This window comes from Canis lupus, chromosome 33 (genome assembly GCF_048164855.1).
Source record: "Canis lupus baileyi chromosome 33, mCanLup2.hap1, whole genome shotgun sequence".
NCBI lineage: Eukaryota > Metazoa > Chordata > Mammalia > Carnivora > Canidae > Canis > Canis lupus.
Genome location: NC_132870.1, coordinates 12037347 through 12056170, shown reverse-complemented (window position 1 = coordinate 12056170; position 18824 = coordinate 12037347). Strand labels below are relative to the sequence as shown.

Genomic DNA, 18824 nt, shown 5'->3' with positions numbered 1-18824 from the left:
CTCATGACATAATCACCGCCAAAATCCCCGACTGCTAATATAATACCATCACACAGGAGACTAGGTTTCAAAATTTGAGGTACGCACATTCAGTTAATAGCAAACCATGTGTGAAGTTACAAAGTATACACAGGTTGCAGTAGGTAAAGGTGCGTGAGTGGGTCTCTCAGAATGGGGGATGTTGGAAGAAGGCTGCACAGGGGAGGTGGCTCTTGATCTGGAATCTGCCAAACCATGGAGAAGAGAGGAGGCCATTGGCCATTTGAAGGCATACAGAACTAGGCAAAGAGGGATGACACAACTTAGTTTATCTCTGGAGCTTGAGATATGACAGGAAAGAGGAGAAGCAGCAGATGATGAAGGGCTTCTAGAACATTATCAGGAGTTGGGCCTGATTATTCCCCCACTGCCTGTAGAGACAGTCCTTTATTTATTTTTTTTTAAGATTTTATTTATTTATTCATGATAGACACACACACAGAGAGAGAGAGAGAGAGGCAGAGACACAGGCAGAAGGAGAACCAAGCTCCATGCAGGGAGCCCGATGCGGAACTCGATCCCGGGACTCCAGGATCGCACCCTGGGCCAAAGGCAGGCGCCAAACCACTAAGCCACCCAGGGATCCCGAGACAGTCGTTTAAACATCTGTGAGCACTCTGCCACATTTTAGGGCACTGGAGATGAGTCCATCCATGTAGTCTAGCAGCAGATGTTTCTTGAATACCTACAGTTTGCCAGAATCTTGTCCTAAAAAACAAAACAATTTCACAGGGGAGAGAGACATGTGAAAAAAAAAAAAAAAAGATCACAGAGCTGCACAGTAAGTATTACCATAGAAATACATACTTTCTTCTTCCCTGGATCTGGAAAACAGTAAATCACCTGGGAGCTCTGAACTTTGAGTAGTTTTACACAGTGAACCAGTAATGGTCATAGCTTTGACTCAGGAAAAGCAATACTGCTGATGGAGTGATTTCCAAAGATCTGCTGCTGAAGTGGATATTTTAAAAATTCACAGACTAAATACTATTATCAGTTTATTTTATTTTATTTTTAAAGATTTTATTTATTCATGAGAAACACAGACAGAGAGAGGCAGAGACACAGGCAGAGGGAGAAGCAGGCTCCATGCAGGGAGCCCGATACAGGACTCGATCCAGGGACTCCAGGATCACGCCCCGGGCCAAAGGCAGGCACCAAACCACTGAGCCACCCAGGGATCCCCCTATTATCAGTTTAAATAAATTCTGCAAGAATGGCAAGAGTGGAGTTGCTTGAGCAGCTGAGAGCCTAAGTGTCAGAGGCAGGCTTTTGAGCTCTGTTGCTCTTGTTTTCAGGTAACCAAGAATGAACGTCAGGTTATGAAACCGCTATATGACAGATACCGGCTCGTCAAACAGATCCTGTCCCGAGCCAACACCATACCCATCATTGTGAGTACAACAGCTTTCTGTGGTTGATTACCTAGTGGAATGGGCCCCAACCTGCCTTCTCATTAGAGAGTACTCTTTAATAGTCGAACCTGTCATTAATATTTATGCCTCATAAGCTTGGGGAATGAAGAATTTGTCAAAGACTTCTGAGGCTACATTTGTCTAAAATGAGCAAATCTGAAACTGCTGGAATTTTGTTTTCTATTGAGCAACATGCTTTAACATGTATGTCCATCTGCCTTGTGCTGGGCTGACACCCTTTCCTCAGAACACCAGCAGGACAGAGCCCCTCCAGTCCAGAGGCCTCTCTGGTCCCAAGGGCCCACTGGTAATAGTCTTCTCTCTCCCTCCAAAAGAGGGATGGCCCCCTTAGGGATCATATCCAGGGAGAAGTCCTCTAAGGATCTCCAGAGAGCCGCCTGGTTTTGGAAGCTATAGAGAAGCCTAAGGAGAAGAAGAGGGAGGGAGGGAGGCTAGTAACTGTGTGGCCGCCCTCAATGGCCACCATCCTCTGACTTACACCTAACTGCTTTTGGCCTCTGAATTTTGATTCTGTCCAGAGTAGGGACCCTCAGCTTGCCTCTAGGCACTGGCCAGCTGGCCCATCTCCTCTATTCCAGTCTCCCACTTTTCTGCCCAGTTTATGAGTAAACCTTAATGCCCTGTCTGTCTCCTGGGGAATCCTTTGCCTCTGGTCCAGGGCTCTCCTCTCTGGGAATGCTGGGGGCTTTCTCTCTTGATTTTTCAACTTTCAAATAAGCGCACACAGCCTTGCTTTTATGTTGTTAAAATGCATGTCATCTTAGCTGCTGTTCTTTGTTTGGTTCCTGCTTTAAATCAATCTGTCTTTCTCTTTCTTTCCTTCTTTCTTTTTCTTTTTCTTTCTTTCTTTTTAAGATTTTATTTATTCATGAGAGACACAGAGAGGCAGAGGGAAAAGCAGGATCCCCGCAGGGAGCCTGATGTGGAACTCGATCCCAGGACCCTGGGATCACGGCCTAAGCCAAAGGCAGATGCTCAACCGCTGAGCCGCCCAGGCGCCCCTTTAAGATTTTCTATTTAAGCAATCTCTGCACCTAACGTGGGGCTCAAACTCACAACCCTGAGATCAAGAGCCTCATACTCCACCAGCTGAGCCAGCCAGGCGCCCCTCCTTGTTGATTTCTAAGATATAATCTTTGTATTTCTGTTAACAGTGTATCTGTCGCTAGGAGCAAGGCAGGTTCCAGATTTTGGCAGGTGTATTAGAAGAAAGCTACTTCTCTAGAAATTTTTCACAGGGTAACTTAGTAAACTAGCCAAGGAAAGGATTCAATCTCAGGAATCCTTTCATTCTCCAGTCAGGAGCCCTGAGTACCCCTAAACGAGTGTTCCTGGATAAGGTGAGAAGGTAAAACAGGGAAGCTGCACAACGTTTGCATCACCTGAGGAGCTTATGTTGTTTTACTTAAAGCTTCTAATGCTTCCCAGGGTTCTCACATCTGCTCTCCTCAGGGAGGAAAGAGGAGGAACAGGACAATGTCTGTCCTCAGGCTTTTCTGCGTTTGGTTAACATGCTCCTGTGCTCTTCTTGCTCTCCTGAGGCCTCCTTGGTTTGGGTGTGTGGGCTCTGGACTGAAGCACCATCTCAGACAAGAACTTTGGTCATCTCTAGTTTTCCTGGGAACATGTGGTGGGGAAGGGTTAGGGTATATAGTTCAAAGGCAGTGATGAATCCTAGTGCCCTGGAGGAGGCAGAGGCCCAGAGGCCAAGGGAGAGGGATTCACAGTGGAACCTACTTGTCAACGACCTGTCCTGTCACAGGGATCCCCCTCCAGCAAGCGGAGAAGCCCTTTGCTGCAGCCAATCATCGAGGGAGAAACTGCTTCCTTCTTCAAGGAGATAAAGGTGAAGTCCTCCCGCTGCTAACCTCTGCTGAGCGGGCATGGCTCTCTCCCCGCCTCCCCTCCTCCTGTGGATGCAGAGGGGTGGCTTCCGGTGCTGCGCCCTCAAAACCACTCGCTGCACCTAACCAGGCGAGAACAGTCCTCTCTTATGGACCCTAGGATCCAGCTGGTCTCCACAGTTCCATCTCATTCTCCTGCCTTTTTGTTGCTTGTTGTTGTCTTGTTTTCATTTTGCTTTGAGGGATTTGGGGGGAGGGGGTTCCCAATATTTTTGTTACAGTTTCCTCTGTTTGGAATGCATTTTCTGTACTCCAGAAATCTTTTTCCAGTAACTCATTTGGGTAACTTTCACAAAAATCTTATTTACTGAGTTTCTAGAAAACCCAAAATTAACAAAGGCAGTCTAGATAGCACACAACAAAAAACTATCATTTCGTAGACTGGTATCTTCCTTGTCTTTGCCAGATTTGCTGGTGCAGTTTCACCCACTCCTCCTTCCTTTTGACTTTCCCCTGGCATGTTTAGTTCTCAGAACTAAGTTAATAATCTGCTCTTGATCTGAGAAGAGAGTACCATCGCCACAGTCACTGCAATCTACACTCTGGTTTTTACCCCAGTAGTAATTATGGATTTTATACAGGCAGTCCTGGTCCTCAGCAGCCACTTTTCCTAGAATGGGAAGTATACTCCATGCCCTCAGGTTTGTGTGTCTCTGTCGAGACCTACCTGGCCTGGACCATGATCATCCTCTTTCATGGTCTTGTCTCTAGGCATCTGAATGAGCTGGACTGCCTTCTACAGGGCCCTAGAAATGAAAAGTCAGATTCACTTTTTTTTTTAACCAGTGATTGTTTTTTAGCAATTGGAGTTTCACTTGTCTTATTTCTGTGAAAGGTCTAAGCCTGGGGTGGTCATTTGTTTACTGTAGTTAGGAATGGTACCACAGAATATGAGGGCCTCCTTCCCTCAAAGGACATCAGTTGAGAACTGCTCCATTGTCCTGCCTGGTCCTCACTATTATGACTGAGGTATGGTGCCAAAAGCTACACAGTCTTCTTAGTTATTCTTTTCCTTTCCTTAGTTCTTAGGGGCCTTAAATATTTCATATACCTAATTTTAAAGTATTAAAATGATTTATGCTCACCAATGATTATGCTCACCATTCATATTACATTACATAGAACTTGTAAATGAAAATGCTCTAAACATAACATTTAGGCAAATATGCTACATTTTTAAAATTGGAGCTATTTTCTTACAATAAGACTTGATGTTGATGAAAGAAGACAAATTTTGTCCGGCTGGTAATCTCACACAAAAATAAAATCACCATAATTGAAGAAATTTGGGCAATTGTGTGTATTGAAAATTAGCATTTCTCTTAGAAGCCTGCCATAGAACTGTTACTACATAAAAGTGTGTTCTTTAACACATCCAAAATATAACACTTAACAAATAATTGCTTCATTAAACTAATGGAAGACCTATTAATGATAGACATTTTAAAAGAGAAAATTCTTCCAAATCTTATTTGGCTTAGTTTATTTTTTTCACAAGTATATTTTGGCCATCGCTCTTCTCCTGGCCCATGTAGTGGTCAGAATTTCAATGCTTACATTTTGCAATGCTTACATTGCCTTTGTAAATAGTGTTGTCTTTTAGTTCATTTTGTTCCAACTGGCCAGGCTTATTAGCATGTGTTTGGACTGTACTAATTCTTGGCAATTCTGATACAATTTAGAATTTGATGTCAGTGCAGATCAGAAGATTGTATCAAAGTAGTGTCCTTAAAAACCACCTCTGGTTTTAAGTGCTTATAGCAGGAAACTAGCTGTATATGAAATAGAGCCAGCTCAGGTTCTGAACCCCTACATCTTCCAGCCCCCAAATCCTAGAGATAGTCTAGTCAGTTCTATCCAGTATAGAGTTTCCTTGAAAACTTCTCTGACAGAATAGAGAGACTATCCCAAAGAAGTGATTCTGTGCTCAAGCTTGAAAAGTTTATAGCAATGGAAAAGTGAGGTCACTCATCTCATGAGCTAAGACATCAATAGTAACTAAAAACTTATGTTATTAGTGTTATCATCATTATTAAAATGCTAAAGGACAATAATTATATAACATGCAATTTCAGAATATATAAGTTTGATAAGTATGAAATTAACTTAAAATTAAAATATTCATAGTTATTGATGTATTGCTTTCTACTAAATGGGCTTAAGTGTCACCTTCTGGAACAACATGGATTGAGCATAATTGTATAACTGCTTCTTTGAAAGCCCTTCATACCTTTACAGTCACCTGCCCTGTGGAAGTTTTTTCTCCCAAGTTCTTCTTACTATTCCTCATGTGATATGGGTCCCAGACCTTTCAGCAACCTCGTGGTTCTGCTCCGTACACACTAGTTTCTCTATAGCCTCAGATACACTGATACCTAGAACTCAACATGATTTGAGATAGGATTTAACCAGCAAGACGGCGGACCAAGGACTAGTCCTGAGCTTAACCGCATGGCCAGTGCCCTTTGTTCTACAAGTCTATACTTACATGACTCTCTATGTATTGTGAGTTCATTGTACTCTTTCTAGGGCAGCATGCGTTCAGCTTCCACACTGTAGACATTTTGGGCCGTATAGCTTGTTGTTGGGGGCTGGCCTTCATCCACAAGATGCCAGTAGTGCACTACAACCACCCCCTTCTCAGTTGTGGTAACCAAAAATGTCTCCAGACCTTACCAAAGGTCCACCAGAGTCAAAGTCACCCCCAGGTGAGAACCACTCACCACTCAGATGGGGTGGCCCCATCTCACTGCTGATTTATGCAATCCCTAGCTATCCTTTTCCATGAATTGTTTGTCATCTATGTCCAGCTTTTTTTTTCTAACCTAAATTGAAGGAACTTGAATTTTTCCAATTAGTTACTTGTCACACTACTTTTCCAGCATTATGAGATTGATTAAATCTAGATTTTGTATTCCAACATACCAAATAGCCCTACCTACTTTGCATTATCTATGCATTTTGTGAATATGCCTTTTGTGTCTTTATTCAAGTAATTAGATAAGTATTGAGTAAGGCTGGGTCAGGTAAAGACCTGCTATAGACTTCCCTCCAGATTCACATCAACATTTCATCATCACTCTGAACAAATTTTCACGATCAGCTTTCTTTAAAAGAAAAAAAAATTATTTTTAAGTAATCTCTACTTTCAAATGTGGGGCTTAAACTCACAGCTCAGAGGCCAAGAGTCACATGCTCCACTGACTAAGCCACCAGGCACCCCATCAGCTTTCCTTTCATAGATCAGTTCACTTCATTCATTATTGAAATCCAAATATTATTGCCAATCCTATCAAAAAAGGAAAAATGGTTGGTTTTCATAATTTGTTTTAAGGGAGACATTGCTAGTCACTGTAGATCATGGACTCTTTTTCAATTGTTCATATTATCTATGTATTCATTCCTTCTAGAATCTACCCAATATCCACAACAACTTGATGGTCTTAAATTTAAAGATATAATTTGTCATTTTTTTCTATGATTTTTAAGCTTACTAAGAATAGTTTTATTTAGCTTCATCTTTAAATACATTGAGTTCTCACTGTGGGGAAGACACATCCCCCCATTTTTAAGTTCTCTTAAGACCTTGGGATATAATTGATTAGGCCTAGACACCTGACTTTATTTCTTATCTGTCTTAGGCTGTAATACTCTCTTCTAGTAATTTGTATTTTTCTTTTAAAACTGGACCACTAGATTGTTTGACAGACATTAATTAAGCACCTACTATGTGCAAGCATTGGTTAAGCTCTAGGAACAGCAGTGAACAGACAGGCCCAAATCCCTGCCTCCATGGAGTTTACCATCAAGTGGTTCCACCTGGTCTTCAGTGGGGGGTGGGTAGTGGGGGTGGGTGTAGAAGATTCATCTGTACTGCCTCTGTGGCAGGTGTACCTTGTCAGTTACATACCTTATCTCAAGTAATCCTTCTAAAAACTACATAAGTGGGAATTGTTACTTGTATAAAAAAAAGAAACTTTTTTTTTTTTAAGATTTTACTTATTTATTCATGAGAGACACAGAAAAAGAGGTAGAGACATAGGCAGAGGAAGAAGCAGACTCCCTGCGGGGAGCCCAATGCGAGACTCCATCCCGAGGCTCCAGGATCATTCCCTGAGCCAAAGGCAGATGCTCAACTGCTAAGCCACCCAGGTGCCCAAAAGAGAAACTTTTAAATTACTAACTTAAAAGTCACTTTTACTTTCTAAATTTAAAAATGTCTTTAAAAATTTCAGTTTTTAAAAATGAATAATGAGGCATTTACTCTAAGCAAAGAGATGGAAGTTCTGAAGTCACAGCAGAGACCATCTGAAAAAGCCGCCTAGTTTTTACCAATTTTCTCTTGGTGCCTTCAGAGCAATGCTTTCATCATAGTTTTGAAATAGTCCTTTTTTTGTTTTTTTTTCCTGCTTGTTCATTTGTTAATTCACATTATTTCTCCTCAGAGGCACCATTATAAATATACCAAACTCTCTGGTAAGAAAATCCACTATAGGCGGTTTGCATACCTGTACTTTGACCAGCAGGGGTAACTAGTCCTGCCTCCTGAGATTAATTTGCTGCATTGGCACTGGAGCCACTTGGTTTAACAGGAACAGTGGACATTCTACTTGCTGTTGTTTGTGTAGCTGTGCTCCTAACCACGTTTTAAATTTTTCAGAGGGATCCCTGGGTGGCGCAGCGGTTTGGCGCCTGCCTTTGGCCCAGGGCGCGATCCTGGAGACCCGGGATCGAATCCCACGTCGGGCTCCCGGTGCATGGAGCCTGCTTCTCCCTCTGCCTGTGTCTCTGCCTCTCTCTCTCTCTCTCTCTCTCTCTCTCTCTCTGTGTGACTATCATAAATAAAAATTTTTTAAAAAAATAAAAATAAAAATAAATAAATTTTTCAGATATTAGGATATTCTCGTCCAGTCTGACTGTACATTTTGGCAGTACATTACTTCTTTTAAAATCTTCCATTCAGACTGATACCATTTCATCCTTAGACTTAAATTAGCACTAAGAAACTCTAATCTGATTTAATTGTTTTTCTAATTGCATTGCCAAGACAGAGAATATCAGACTCTTCTTAGAATCTTGGAGGCTAAAAAATACAGCAGTGGCCCTTGGAAGTTCCTTGAAAAAAAACTTAAAGAGTTACATTTCCAATCATGGGAACATAAACATCTTGATCTTCTCAAAACTTTCTTAAAATTCTGTGTATCAAGCAACCACAAAATATTTTATAATCTCAACTCTTAAATAAAAGGCTGTATTGTTCAATTTCTGAAGCTGTTAAAAGCTTAATAAAAAATGTTTTCCAAGGTACACAACTAATGAAATCTCTAAGGCACTGATGGCTGGTGGTGGATTTTGTGATGTATTATCACAGAGCTGGCAAATTTTTTATGCTTTTGTTTCAGTTGATTTAAGGTATGAATTATAATGGTGGCTCCTTCACACCCTCAGCCTTGACAACTGTTGTGTTGTACACTAATTTTTTTATAGTTGTTTCCCCTACTGAGTGGCTGTGTTTAGTATTTGTGTTCCTGTATATTCAGCTATATATGGATAATGTACATATGTGTTGCTAAATGTAGATACAGTAGAAGCCATATGGTGTCTGGATAATTAAGTGACCATTATGTGATACCTATGATGCAAGAGGGCCAGGAAAAGTAACCGGGTTTTTATCGGGGTTGCTGTGCGTGTCCAGGAAGAAGACGAGGGTTCGGAAGACGATAGCAACACAAAGCCAGACTTCACGGTCACTCTGAAGACTGATTTCAGCGCACGGTGCTTCCTGGACCAATTTGAAGATGATGCTGATGGATTTATTTCCCCGATGGACGATAAAATACCGTCAAAATGCAGCCAGGACACCGGGCTTTCGAATCTCCATGCTGCTTCAATGTATGTCTCTTCAGCGGTGGGGCTGAAAGGTTTTGGTGAAAATGCTGTTCTTAAATATTTTAGCCTTTGTGTTTAAATAAGTTGTCTGACAGAACACAAGTGACTTACCTGAGGGACCGCTGTGTAGATAGAACAGTGAATTATTTTTAACCCCTGCCTCAGTGCTTGGTGTTCTCCAGTCCATGTTATTGGAGGGAACCTGGGAGATCTGCCTGAAGAGTCAGATCCCTGCAGCGGCACTGCTGTGCGGTTGTGCACTCTGCAGTTCATTTAACATGTGCCGGATGTCGTCTTTCCTTCAAGGCAAATATGATCAAGTGGCCCGGGAGTCCACAAGCCCTAAGGACTCCTGAGTAACAGGGGTTTGCGGGAGCCCCCGGAGCTGTGCCTGCCATCAGCACCTTGGCATTCAGAGAAAGGCAAACATCCACTTCTGCTGGCGCTCGGCTCCCTCAACGGTTCCTGCGTGTCCATGCTCCTCCCTGTGTCCACAGCCCCTGTCGAGTTGCACATTCATTGTATTTATAACCATGCAGATTTAACCCAATTTTCTTGAAATTTTTCTGCCCTTCTTAGACCAGAACTCTTGGAACACCTTCAGGAAATGAGAGAAGAAAAGAAAAGGATTCGAAAGAAACTTCGTGACTTTGAAGACAATTTTTTCAGACAAAATGGAAGGTAGCGCATGTCCTCTTTCCCCCGACCCCTCCTCCCCCCCCCCACACACACACCCCTCTTTTCTACCTGTCAGATCTGTGCAGTGCGGCCAACGGGGGAAGCCCTCTGCATCCTCCCTGTAACCCAGTCCCCGGGAGGTTCACTGTGAGGTGGGGAAGTTTGTGGAGTCCTTCAACAAGAAATGCTCCTGGGATAGTCTCGAAGATTGATGTGAATTCAGCTAAAAGGTTATAAAACTAACTTGTCCCATCAAACTCTAATTAAAATGAGCAGCTTGAGGCTAAATTTCCAGTTGACAGCACTGTTTTTTGGTTTGGGTCTTGGTTTCTTTTTTTTTTTTTTTTTGGTCTTAATAGACTAGAAGGAGAAATAAGGAAAGGGAAACTATTTTTTTTAAAGATTGATTGATTGATTGATTGATTTATTAATGAGAGAGAGAGAGAGCGGCATCGACACAGGCAGAGGGAGAAGCAGGCTCCATGCCGGGAGCCTGACGTGGGACTCGATCCCGGGTCTCCAGGTTCATGCCCTGGGAAAAGTAGTGCTAAACCGCTGAGCCACCCAGGCTGCCCAGGAAACGGAAACTTTAAATCTTGGTGTTTTCAGCATACTTTAAAAGCAGAAATGATCGTTTGTCAGGTTTGAATGAAAAATACACAAGAAGCAGTAAGTCCACGAGATTGACAGGGTGCCTTTCTCAAGTGAGTTTCAAGACCTGTCTTAATCAACTTTGTAGAACATCATGCTAAGGAAGAGCATCCCCTGTTTGCAGGTGACTGCACATAGCTCTTACCAGGTCGCAGTGCAAGACCAAGGCAGGACAGGGAAGAGATTTGCATCTTTTACATAGAGTTAAGTTTTGACACTTTAAAATGATTTTATTTAATCCAAATTATTTAGCAGTATAAATATAGTTTCTCTTTAAAAGGTCCCCTTTCCTACTTCTCAAAAGTATTGGGAAATAAAAGTGCCATAAATATTAAACTGGCATTTAAAATGTGTTGTATTCCAGTTTTATTTTTACATAAATTTATTTTTTAGCATCCCTGATTTGGATCTGTCTTATGGTGACTTTCTTAAGATTTATGAATTCTGGGCAGCCCCAGTGGTGCAGCGGTTTAGCGCTGCCTGCAGCCCAGAGGGTGATCCTGGAGGCCCAGAATGGAGTCCCACGTCGGGCTCCCTGCATGGAGCCTGCTTCTCCCTCTGCCTGTGTCTCTGCCTCTCTCTCTCTCTACATCTCTATGAATAAATAAATAAAATCTTTAGGGGATCCCTGGGTGGCTCAGTGGTTTAGCGTCTGCCTTTGGCCCAGGGCGCGATCCTGGAGTCCCGGGATCAAGTCCCACGTCAGGCTCCCAGCATGGGCCTGCTTCTCCCTCCTCTTGTGTCTCTGCCTCTCTCTCTCTATGTCTATCATAAATAAATAAATCTTTAAAAATAAATAAATTAAATAAATACATAAATACATAAATAAATAAAATCTTTTAAAAAAAGATTTATGAATTTTTAGATAGACCTACATATTTGCTTTTCTTTCTCCATACATTGTAGGCTATTGAGAAAATACCGATAGGCAGACAAAAGGAATAATATGCAAAATAATAATAACCAAGGACAAACCAGGATTAATGTTTGTTCCATTATTCTTCTAAACATATTTTTGGTTTGTCTGTTTATCTTTTTTCCGTATAATTATAGTCACTTTGTGCACAGATATCCTGTACATGAGGAAATATATAAAATGATATAAACTTCACAAGTTTTAAGGAAGTATAGCTGATGGAAATTTATAATCATCATGAGGTTTTTTTTTTTTTAAGTTTTTATCTATTTAAGTAATCTCTGAAGAAAAAAAAAAAAGTAATTTCTGCACCAAACATGGGGCTCAAACTCACAACCTTGAGATCAAGAGTCACATGTTCTTCCAAATGAGCCAGCCAGGTGCCCCATCATACAAGTTTAAAACTCCGACTTCAGGGACGCCTGGGTGGCTCAGCAGTTGGCCCCTGGCTTCGGCTCAGGTTATGATTCTGGGATCTGGGATCGAGTCTCACATCGGGCTCCCTGCAGGGAGCCTGCTCCTCCCTCTGCCTGTGTCTCTGCTTCTCTCTCTCTCAGTCTGTGTCTCTCATTAATAAATAAATCATAAGTAAATAAATCTATCTCTGACTTCAGACATCATTAAATCTGGTTCCATTATTTCATACCTGAGGAGAGCAAAGTTCCTCAAAGAGCAAGGTGAAGGCAACTGTTAGATTGCTGTTCCTTTTACTGCCCTCTGCTAAGAAGCCATGTAGAGCCCTTTACTTGAACAAGGCTCAGGGCATGAATAAAATCAGTTTATTTTTTAGTTCATTGAATAAAATTAAATAAGCCCCATGCTATTCCCTTTCCTATATGTTCTCTTTAGTAAGAAGAAAAGGAGCCTGTTTTTGAATGTTTGACATGTGCATTTCAAAGTGAAATGAGAAGCAGGACTGTACCTCACACTGGTTGAGAATGTAGGCAGTAGCACCATTTCATCACATTCTCATGAGGGTCGTATTAGACCATGGAGACGGAGTACTTAGCACACTGCTTGATCTGTAATAAGCTCTCAATGAATACTTGCACATATAAAAAGAATGCATATAAAATTAGTAAACTGTAAAGGCTTATTAGTATTATGTGATCCAATCGCTGAATTCCAAGACTAAGTTTATAATTAGGATATTAACTATCTGTTTTCTTCAACCTGTAAATTATGGGTATGCCAGTTGCTAATTAGAAACTTAATGGTTCATTAGATGAAATAGATACAAGTGAAAAGGAAGTATAAATAAAGGATTTCAGTCTATGGAGGCTCTTAATATGCATTCATACATACCAGTAGCAGAGCGAGAAAATCTCTGCATTTTGTAGTCCTTCGTACCATTCTACAGGATGCCAGATTAACTCTAAAAATTCAATTGCATGGTACCTTCTGGGGGAAGCTATCTTTCTGTTTGTCCAAACCCAGCTCCAGTCTTGATACCAAGCGACACTTGGGAACACTGATTCTACAGGTTGATAAACTGCAAAGTTTCTACACCATGATAATTCACCTGATGAGCAGTATCCCCTAGATGACCCTCACCCCTCCTTCCCTTTGTTTCCATTAGAAATATCCAGAAGGAAGACCGGGCTCCCATGGCTGAAGAATACAATGAATATAAGCACATAAAGGCGAAACTAAGGCTCTTGGAGGTGCTCATCAGCAAGAGAGACACTGATTCCAAGTCCATGTGAGGAGGCCAGCCCCCAGCCCGAGCAAAGGGGGCTGAAGGTGTGGGCCGAGCTTGTCACCCACCTCCCCTAGTTAATAGCGGCTCTGCAAAAACTGGAAGGCAGCACTGGTACTGGACCTGCAAAGCATGTGGCCTGTCCACCTCCGGGCCTTTGGGGGTCAGCTCCGGTTTCCATTGCCTCCCGCAGAAACTGCCTAGATGGAAGAGGGCAACTTGCCTCCATTTAAGAATTTGGTGAGGAAAAGACAAGACCCTGCAGGCGCACGTGGCCCCGCCAGGGAAGCCTTCCTAGCGCTAGTGGTGGTGGATCACTACATGGACACCCGCTCATCTGCAGAGAATACACACTGTTCTTCCCTGGGTAACTGAGAAACATGCCTAACTGTGATGTAGAAACCAACCAACCAACCAACCAGCTCAGGACTTCACTCTGGACAGCGAGCTTGCTATGCAGGTCCATGTTCTCTTCGCACCCAGGAAAGCAGGAACGTGCGTTGGAGCCCTATTTGCTGCCGCAGGGCCATTCCCATGACCTCTCCATAGAGCTGTCCCTCCCCTGTCGCGTGAATGGACCCCCCCTTGGTTCTCAGGTAGACGGGAGCCGCGTCCGCCCCGCTCAGTGGCACAGTCATCTGTTTGCTGGTGTGTTTCTTTAACACGCCCTCAGCTGACGCAGAATTTTGATTCCGGACTAGGACTGGATCATCTGCGGAGGACAGAAGGAATATAGCTAGGTTATTGCTGATTTCGAAATCAGGCAACAGGGTGAAGAGCCTGGAAGATTCTTTCCCGAACGTGGATTGCACTTAATTGGTCTCAGATTTTCACATCGAACACTAAGCAAAGCCAGCATGCTATGGCATCCTGGTTGGGGCTTGATTACATTTTGGCTCTAGCCACGCATTAAAGGATCTTGCTTAATTCTTAGCTTAAGTGTTGAGGATCATGAGAGAGAGAAAGAAAGCGCCTGTGTTCTAAGCCTTCCGAGTATTTACCAGAGTTTAAAGGTTTTTTTCTAAAGTAAACCTGCACTAAAATCCCCTCACTGAGGGGTAACATGTAGCCCTGAGAACTCAGCCCAAGGCAGAATCTAAATCACACTATTTTCAAGATCATGTATAAGAAGAAAAATAACGGTGTGTGGTCACTTAATGATTATAATTTTTTCAAAGACTATGTCACAAAAGCTGTCTATATCAGACATTTTGGGAAGTCCAGGGAATTTAAAACACAAGATCATTCATCTCTTCACTGTGCTGATGTCACCTTGTGATTTGTTGTTACTTTTGAACCTTCTGTGTCTGCACGGAGGAAAGTGAATTCTGCTTCTGCCTTCCGTCCAAGGCCCGGGTTTGCGCTCGACGAGGTGGGCTCCGGTGTGTGCACAGCAGCTGCTGGCTGCCAGGAGGAGGCATCTGAGCAGCCTCTGCCGTTTTGAAGATAACGCCGCAGGATGAACAGGAAGTCAGGCTGCCCTCCTGTAGGTTTTGAGAGTTGCCATCTTAAAGGATACCGTTTTGGTTTGTTTGTTAAGAAGAAAAAAATAAAGAGAACATAAAACTCTACTGACCAGTTGTCAGCTTCAAAATGAGTTCTTGAGAAACTGGTCGGATGGGACTGACTTACGGAGGTGTTTTCCATTGCTGAAGTGAGGTGGAAGCTGTCCAGTTTTCCACTGGAAACAGTGGAAAACTGTTCTAAGTTGGGAGGAGGGGGAAAAGAATACCTTTAAGTTTGCTCTTAAAAATAATCCTATAGAAGCATGAGCTGTGTGTTGGAAGTGCCCTGTGTTAATCCACACATTGAAAGACGGTACATAACCCTACAAATTTAACTGTACATGAATATGTAGTTTGGTATTCTTTGCTCTACTGTTTACATTGCAGATCACTATAATTTCAAGGAGTTATATTATAAATAAAATTAAGCACTTTAGGACATTTTCTATTTTTGAAATCTGAACATGAATCATTCACATGACCAAAAATTGTATTTTTTAAAAGAAATACATGTCTAGTCTGTCCTTTTTTGAGTAATTATTCTCGTAAATAAGCTATAATATAAATCAAGTCATTACCAGTTAACCTTTAAAGCACATCTGTTTAAGAGTATTGTTTTGAAAATACTAATATGCTACAGAATTTTAAAAGAAACATGCTATATAAATGAGGAGTTACTAAATGTTTGAAATCTGTAGTTTCTGCCAAAGGTAAATTAAGGAAAAGATTTATCCAGGACTCCCCATTCAAATTTGTATGATTGAATAAACGAAAACACCAAGTTACAGTCAAATAAATTGTGTATGGAATGTCGTGTTCTCCTTTGTAATTTCTAATCGATATTAACTTTATAGAACGGCGCCCAGATAAAGGGCGGAAAAACTCTGTTTACACCAGATCCTATTTGAAGACATGGCAGTAGGTTCTGGTTCTGCCAGAAATGCTGAGGCAAATTTGTTTCCACAGCAACCATTTCTGCAGCCCAGGGTCTCAAGGCCCTAGAGGCAGTGTCTTAATTGGCTTCACACAGAATACTCGGGACTGGGGTTTTTCCTTTGCTCTCTTGGGAATGTGTGTTTATTGGCACATGCCAACAAAATAAATGTCAGGGGTTATTTAATAACAATGATAAGTAAAGGTGAAGCATGAATAAACTTGATTTTATGATTGTAAGAATTAGAAATGGCAGAGGCCTGCAATTTTCACAAGCATTTGCTTTTTTGTGTTCAGTCTGGAGTAAACATTGAAATAGATGTTTATGTTCGGTCGGTATGGTATCATTACTGCGTTTCGTCTCTGAATCATTTAGTTTGAATTTCACTTTTCAGACATGTATGTGCAAGGTTTAGGAGAAGGGCCTGCTTACTTTCAGATGGCTGGCTTATCTTTTACTGTTAGAAGAAAGCTCACACAACCTCAGTGATCTATCTGCCTGAATTCAGGGGAAATTTCCACGGAAGACCAAACCAAATTTCAAACTGGAGAACTGATTTTTTTTAATGCTAGCTATAATGCACTGAGAGCTAAAAATTAGATTTCTTCCATCTAGTTGCCAGTTTGAAGTCAAAAGCTTATTCTTTATTGCCTAGGCAGGGATCAGCCACGTCTCTATTTGTAACATCGGTGTAATTTTGGCTTTGTCTCATTCTGATGCAATGCTTGCGTGGTGGCGGAGGAGGCTGTTGCAGAGTGTCCCTGCTCCCAGGTGTGGCGTTTCTAGCCTGGGACCAATGTCGCAAGGCTGTGCTTATATCATGAATATTGCACGGAGATGTTCTGAGGCCTGCAGTCCTAGAGCCCCTGAGGCTGAGCATTTGTGAATGTGGTTGAGCTTGGAATTCCTAATAAGGTGAATATTTAGGTTTATAAAAGGGGCTGCCGTGGTAACCGATTATGCTGGTTCTTAATAGAACTTCCTACTTCTCAGCAAACAGAATTGGGCCCAATATACAGAACTGATCATATTTACAAGGAAAATCAGATTTCAGTTTGTTGATTAACCTTTTAAAAGAGACTCTTAATCTGATAATGGAGATGTCACTTTTCTTAACAATAAGTGTTAAGAAACTTTTGAAGGTCTATTTATAGTTGAATGTCATAAACCATCATCTGCCTTATGAAAAGTTGGCTGTAGTCTAAAATTCCATTTTGCATTCAAGAAGGATCTCCCTGACACACTGCGTCCTAGAGGATTTTTTCACCCCTAGATGGAGAGAGGTGGTTTCTGTAGCAAGACCAACACCTCCTTTATGTTCTTTTTCAGTATCCACTCGGTTGCATCAATAGGGAGGGACAAAGCCGCCTGGAAGTGTGAAGCAGTGTCTCTTCTGAAGTACATATGTGTGGCAGACATCACAATGTGCTTTCTTTCCTTTTATTCCTCACTTTTAGTTTTTCTCCACTTGACCCACAAAACATACTCTTCAGTACCCTCAAAATGTACTACAGAGTGCATTTTGTCATAAGACTAGCTAAATCTATTTCCACATGTTTATTCAAATTCTGCATGCTGACACTCTACATGGTCAACACGGCCTGCTCCACACAAGGGTGATCTGTAAGGCAGGCACTGCATGGTGCCACCGCGCTGGTCAATGGCAGAGTAGCGATTGTGCCCCTGCGGGCATTTGCACTCTTCTATGATCCTTCATAATAGAAGTATGTACACAGGCTGAGATTAGTTACAGATTTACACAAACGTGTATATAAAATGAAATATGTACATCCACAAGTTCATATGGCTGTGAAATTGCAGTTCTGTCTCTAGAGACTCCTTCTGCCTGGAACCCGCCCTGCTCTTGTGGTCATGTGCGTGGCTCGAGAAATTGGTTGGGCAGATCTGATTCTCAATCTGAAAGCATCTATCCATACTGTCCTGAAAATCTCCAAGAGTAGATACAATTTTAGTTAATAATATGGGCCCAGAACAATGTTTACATGACATGTAAGCAGAAAGTATTTGAAATTACAGCTGTCCTTTTTTAAAATGTAAACTGAATGAAAAAATGTTATGTACATTTTTGTACATGACTGTATTTTGTATAAACTGAAATAAAATATTTTTAACTGTGAATGTTCTGAAATTTTTGACAGTCAGGAAAGGAACGTATGACTGAGCTGCCAGTGGGGTTTGCCTTAGGTAAGAAATAACTGCTGTTCCCTGAGCTCCCCAGCAGCCTCATGAGGATTAAGTTTTTGTTACTCTGGCTCCAGAGAGGTCACGGGAAGGTGAAGCAAACTCATTACAAATTAGGCATGCCCATGGTTCTAGGTAGAAAAATGGGCTTGTGCTCTCTGCTCAGCTGCCTTTAAGAAAATGAAAGAAAGAAAACTGCAAAGTAATCCATAGTGACAGAAAGTAGATTGATGGCTTCAGAGTGGAAGGATCAGAAAAAGGCACAAGGAAAGTAGATGCATACATTTACTATTTTAATGGGGTGATGGGTTCACAGATGTGTACATCTGTGAATATTAAACACTAAAATAAAAGGATTCACAGAGGTGCAGAAACAAAGGCATTAAGCTAAAAAAAAAAAAAAAAAAAGTTTATTTCCAAAGTCTATTGGGCCATGATAGTAAATACATTAGCCACTCGCCACTCTGAAGCTAGTAAGGCCAGCAGGAAACCGCGACTCGAAAGGAAAGGCACATTTCAGTTTGAAGAGAGCATCTTGCCCCTGGTGTCCCTGCCACAGCCGGCCCTGGCTTCACACGCCCACCAGAGTGGGGCAGCGGTAGCTCCGCACCCCCCACCCCCCACCCATCTCCCCCACCAACCACCACCACCACCACCACCCCGCCAAGAACACAGCCCCGTGTCGGTTAGGCGCACATGCAGGTACTCCTTAAACTGCACATGATATATAGGCTCTAACTGACAAACGTGAACATTAAAAATATGAAACCTGAAATTTAAAAAAAAAAAAAAAAAAGCTTTTGAGTAATCTTAGGGCTGACACACCAACACACCAGGATTCCAACTGAGATCTGTCTTCTGGGGAACAGACAGCAATTAAATTGCTAAGGATGGTGCAATTTAATGCCATTCTGCTGAAACTGAAACTCACCTTGAATAATTTAACTTTGGAAACACTAGCTCCAAACTAA

The 18824-nt window shown here is 41.9% G+C and overlaps 1 protein-coding gene and 1 long non-coding RNA gene across 10 annotated transcripts in view; one reads left to right on the top strand and one right to left on the bottom strand.

The window, feature by feature from the left end:
* FAM13A (family with sequence similarity 13 member A) overlaps positions 1-17790 on the top strand; it is a 342559-nt gene extending 324769 nt beyond the window's left edge. For 8 of the 9 annotated variants that reach the window (XM_072810208.1, XM_072810209.1, XM_072810207.1 and 5 more), the window contains 5 exons: positions 1338-1433; positions 3238-3321; positions 9075-9271; positions 9848-9949; positions 13093-17790. In XM_072810208.1, coding sequence (XP_072666309.1) covers positions 1338-1433; positions 3238-3321; positions 9075-9271; positions 9848-9949; positions 13093-13219 — 606 coding nt within the window. In that variant the 3' untranslated portion in view covers positions 13220-17790. The remainder of the gene's footprint in view (positions 1-1337; positions 1434-3237; positions 3322-9074; positions 9272-9847; positions 9950-13092) is intronic. The other variant, XM_072810206.1, reaches the window with a different exon arrangement.
* LOC140623693 (uncharacterized) lies at positions 265-9957 on the bottom strand. The gene is made up of 2 exons (XR_012023246.1): positions 9380-9957; positions 265-9293 (listed from the first exon to the last, which is right to left on the bottom strand). It is a non-coding gene; the product is annotated as an uncharacterized lncRNA (long non-coding RNA).
* Positions 17791-18824: the final 1034 nt, after the last annotated feature.